Source organism: Apaloderma vittatum, unplaced genomic scaffold (genome assembly GCF_000703405.1).
Source record: "Apaloderma vittatum isolate BGI_N311 unplaced genomic scaffold, ASM70340v1 scaffold37865, whole genome shotgun sequence".
In the NCBI taxonomy this organism is placed as follows: Eukaryota; Metazoa; Chordata; class Aves; order Trogoniformes; family Trogonidae; genus Apaloderma; species Apaloderma vittatum.
Genome location: NW_009718287.1, coordinates 2,361 through 7,280, shown reverse-complemented (window position 1 = coordinate 7,280; position 4,920 = coordinate 2,361). Strand labels below are relative to the sequence as shown.

Here is a 4,920-nt window from a genome sequence, read left to right as displayed (position 1 = left end):
CTCTCGGAGAGGAAATTTAAAGTTTTCTCTCACCAGCCGAGCGAGGCTGCCCGTGCTCCAGCGCCGGGGTCAGGACTCGGGGAGCTTTTGCTCTTTCCCGCGTGGTGTCAGCGGGATGCACGGACACCGCGTCAGCAGCGTCTCTTTCCTCTCGTTTTGAGCGCCTGTCGTTAGTGCTGCTGCACAGCTGGCCCAATCCACGCACAAACACACCTGAGTTCTCAGGTGCCAGATTAGCAAATTTATGATCAGCTTGTTCATCCTTACTCTTTGTAGCAGCCGTTCAGAGCTGCTGGTTTGCTTTGCAGATGATTTTTAGTTCTTTTCCTCTTTTGGAAAAAAGCACCAAACACATGAGGCTCTGGCCTCATTCTTTTAGTCTTGTTTGCTTTCCACTGTGCTGAGTTTCCCTCCTCCTGTTTCCCTTCAGAAAAGCCATGCTCTTGCTGAAGAAGAAGCGTTTCCAAGAGCAACTTCTAGATAAAACGGAAAACCAAATCAGCAACTTGGAGCGGATGGTGAGTGAGAATCAGTCGCTGTAGGCTGCGAGCGTTAGGTGTGGGTCTGTTTTCCAGGGTGGGTGTTCCTTCTGGTCGCGTGGAAATGTGCTTTAACTGACAGCCCCTAACAGGGCTCGGTCGTTACTCCAAGGGGGAGATGCCTCTGAAACCGTACGTGTGCCGTGGCTCTCCCTGAAGGAGCAGGTGGGGAGGATGTTTTGAGTCTATGATGCAGGTTACATGTTAAATACACATTTTGTAAATTAGGAAAAAGTTTGGTCCCGGTGTGGACAGCTGCTGTAGAATCCTTCTGGGGCCCCCTCCGTATCTTGATTTCAGAAACGGATGTGTGTCCGTGGGCACTGTGGCCTCAGCTTCAGCTGTCAGCTGGAAAATCAGTTAAAGGGCTGTGGAGAGGCTTTTGCAGCTGCCTGTGCGAAGGGTTGTTGTGTGCAGGGTTCCTACTACTGGTATAATTTAATCCTCTGTTCACTAGAGGACGGGCTCTTGGCTGATTTCCCCTCGGGGAGTCCTGGCAGTCTGTATCTGGCCAACGCCGGGAATGTCGCACCTGGGATGTTTCCCCTTCTCCTTTCTGTTTCAGGTCCAGGATATTGAATTCACCCAGATTGAAATGAAGGTCATCGAGGGCCTGAAAATAGGCAACGAGTGTCTGAACAAAATGCACCAGGTATGAGTGACCAAGCCCTTTTGCCTTGGGCTCAGCACGGCCCTGGCGGGTCGTAGCCAGCTCCCTGCAGACCCCACTCATGTGTGGATTTGGGCTCTTTTCTTCAGGTCATGTCAATAGAAGAAGTAGAAAGAATAATAGGCGAAACCCAGGATGCCGTGGAGTACCAGCGGGTACGTACTGCGCGCGTGAGCCGTTGCGAGCGGACACCACTGCCGTCCTGTGCGTCCCCGCCCCGGCTACAAGGCAGTCGGGTTGGGAATTCAGCCTCGGGTGCCTGCAGAAAAACGAGCTCTGTTAGTTCTGCCGTGTTCCCAGTGCTCTTCCGCATGCGAGTGCCCTGCTGCGCCCCTCAGAGCCGCTGCTGCTGACGGGGATGTGTCTTTTCCTCCCTTTCACAGCAAATAGATGAGCTGCTGGCTGGCAGCCTGACGGAGGAGGATGAAGATGCCATTCTAGAAGAATTAAACACTATTACTCAGGTAGGACCAGTGTTCTTGTAATTGCCTTAAACCCGCATTTTCAGGAAGCTGTTTGTAATAGAGGAGAAAGTATCTTTCTCCCACTCCCAGTAGTTTATCTTATTCTGCCAGACATCTCAATTATACCCGCTTATGCCCAATTACTGTGACATCAAAGATGAAGCTAATCACACCCAGAGGTCATTTAAAAATGGGATGCTTTTAAGGATCCTGCTTTATTCGCTGTCTGCTGCAGTCAGCTGATCCCTGTCCTTGCTGGGTGTCTATTCTGCTTCACCACACCGGGACCCTGCGGGTGCTGGCTGGTGCCCTGACAGCAGGAGTTGGTGCGTGGCTTCACCTCCGTGCTGCCTGTGTAGGAAATGTGAAGGCTGAGGTGGAGATGCTCTGCAGCTGGCCTTGATTTGAGGAGGCTCGTAGCTGATACAGGGTGCTATTAAATCTCATTTAATAATTAACAACAAAAACCCCATAACGCTCCAGTTGCTGCAGTTCTGGAGGCAGACGTCAGTTTGTGTATGAAATTTCTTGACATTGCTCCGTTTCCAGACAGTCTTTACACAAAACCGTGGTGCAGGGGTCTGTGACCGCGGGCTGGTATGTGGCAGAGTGTCACGTGTTGTCTTTAATGTTCTTGCAGGAACAGATGGAGCTCCCAGAAGTTCCTTCTGAGCCGCTCCCAGAGAAGGTCCCAGGTACGCTCCCTCTGCAGCTTTGGCTTCTCGTACAGCTCGGTTCTGTGCGTAGTCTGAGACCCTCTCCTGTTGTAAGTGTTGTCCTAGAGGGTGTGAAGGGATAGAAATGTCCTGTTGATCGGGGCGATGTGAGCTCCCCTCGCACAGCTCTGACAAATCCAGCTGACCCTGTACCGGGAGAGGGGCCCAGGCTCTCGTCTCTTTGCTGAGCTGGCGTCTGGTCGTTCCTCTCGAAGAATTCTGTTTCTTCAGTCACACTGTGTACCTGCTGCGAGCCTCCCGGCCCCCTTGAGGTGCTCTCTGTGTGTTCTGTCGTGAGGCTCCACGAGGAACTCCTGGGCTCCCTGCTCAACCTGGGCAAGGCTTCCCCATTTCCAGCACTAACTCTCCTACTTGTCGCCACAACGTGCTGCTGTGCAGGAACAGCTTTTTGTGGCCACGGGTGTTGGCATTAACGCTGAGCAAAATTCCACCGAGGTTGGTGACAACTCGTAGCTCCTGCGACTTTGCTTCAGGTAACGACGGTCAGTTTGAACCAGCTGGATGAGGGTCGCTGGGGTCCCACAGTTCCAGGACTGCTGCTGCTGCTTGTGTTGGCTCCTGAGCAACCCCACACCTCAGCGGGGACCTCGTGTGACCACATGTGATGTGAAGGGAGAGAGAGAGCTCATGACACAGAGCGACCAAGTGGAAACCCTTGACCTGGTGAGGAAGGAGCCCTCACAGAGCATCTGTGCCGAAGAGCTGAAGGTGGAGCTGCCCGTGCAGAGAAGCAGCAAGGTGGAGCTGGGCTCCGCTGGGTGCAGAAGACAAACCAGTGACGAGTCCGTCTCCTGGGAGAGCAGAACACCGAACGCAGAAATTGGACATCCCTGCTTGTGGAAACCAGGAGCCTGTGAGAGGCCGTTGCCTCTGTATGAAACCTGCCCAGGAGAAATCTGGGGAGCAGGGCTGCTTTCCCTTCACTGCTTGTTTACTCGTAAGCCCGGATCAGGTGTCACCTCTCTGCTTTGGCAGCAAGACGACCAAACGAAGCACCAGCTGCCCGAGCTGGTGGAGCTCCTTTCGGCTCCTGGTATCAGACTGAAGGCGTGAGGGGAGAAGCTCGTCTGCCCTCCAGGAAACCACTCGCTGCCCTGGCTGTGGGCTGGTGTCTTACCAGGGTTGTGTTAGTCCGCTCTGAAACTGCTGTAGTTCTTCAAGTGCTGTGAAAAGAGCTGTTACGTGGAATTATTTGTAACAGATTTTTATTAGTTCGGTGACTTTCCAGGTGCTGTGCGAGCATTTGTTGCTCTGCAGAGAAGTGGGTTATGAACCCTAGCTCTTCCCCAGGTGACGACTGGAGATTATGTGTTCTGTTTCTGTAACAAATTTCTTTTTCTTCCGCAGAAGCATCACCCGTCAAGAACAGGCCAAAACCAGAACTGGTGGCAGCGTCTTAACTCCCACTTCTGGGGATTCCCCCCTCCAACTTTCACCCAGGACAGTTTGCCATCCCAGCGTGTGCTGGGAAGAAGCAATGCCTCGGCAGCATCCCAGCTGTGCTGGGCACATCGTGGAGCAGGGTTCCCCGCGCAGGGTGGGGAGCCTCGGCTGATTATTGCTCTTGTATCAAGATTATTTTCTAGTGCTTTCTTTTTTTTGTAACTTAAATTCTAAACTCACTCAGCTGCGCTGTCTTGGGATTAAACAACAACTCCCAAACTTCCGAAGCCAAGTGCTTTCCTTAGGCTTGGTTTCAGGGGTGAATCTGCCTTTGCTCTGGCTGAACCCCCGGGAAGTCCGAGCCTCGGCTGATTATTGCTCTTGTATCAAGATTATTTTCTAGTGCTTTCTTTTTTTTGTAACTTAAATTCTAAACTCACTCAGCTGCGCTGTCTTGGGATTAAACAACAACTCCCAAACTTCCGAAGCCAAGTGCTTTCCTTAGGCTTGGTTTCAGGGGTGAATCTGCCTTTGCTCTGGCTGAACCCCCGGGAAGTCCCCCCCTCGGAGTGTTTGCGTTTGAAACGGCCGTTCTGCGCGAGGACGAGCCACCGCCCTTGGGAGCTCTCAGGACGGCGCTGGCATCTGCCCTCCTCTCAATCCCTTTGCTTTTTTCCTCTTTGGATTCTGCCTGTGGAAGGGCTGCTGGTGTTGGTCGGGCTGGCCTGGGCAGCCTGGAAGAAAGCACCAAGCCTGAGAGCAGCGGGTTGAGAATGATTCTGTCGGCCTCTTGTAAATCCAGCTCACGCGCGCGGGTGTTTGATGTGAGCAGAGTTCAGAGGACTTGCTTGGCTCCACCTTTGCCGGCATCCGCTGGTTGGGGGAAAAGCCCCGTCACCGTGCGAGGGGAAGAGCCGGCCTCCGGCTGGGCGCAGTTCGGGCAGGCAGATAGGATTCCTGGTTGGATCTCGCTCTGCTCGCCCACGTCTGGTGGTGCTGAGTGAGATCTGGGGCGACAGAAATCTGATGAGTCTCTTAAAATGACAGCTGGGAATCTTCTGCCTGCGTTACGAGCCGGGAGTTGTCCCTCATTGGCTCTGCACCGTCGTCAGAGTTCCCTTGGCAGT

The 4,920-nt window shown here is 53.3% G+C and overlaps 1 protein-coding gene across 1 annotated transcript; it reads left to right on the top strand.

The window, feature by feature from the left end:
- Positions 1–430: 430 nt before the first annotated feature.
- Positions 431–4,085, top strand: CHMP6 (charged multivesicular body protein 6; the record flags this gene model as incomplete). The annotated part of the gene is made up of 6 exons (XM_009870193.1): positions 431–518; positions 1,105–1,191; positions 1,299–1,364; positions 1,593–1,673; positions 2,314–2,368; positions 3,758–4,085. Coding segments are annotated over 6 exons (430 nt in total), but the record flags the coding sequence as incomplete, so codon positions are not given.
- Positions 4,086–4,920: the final 835 nt, after the last annotated feature.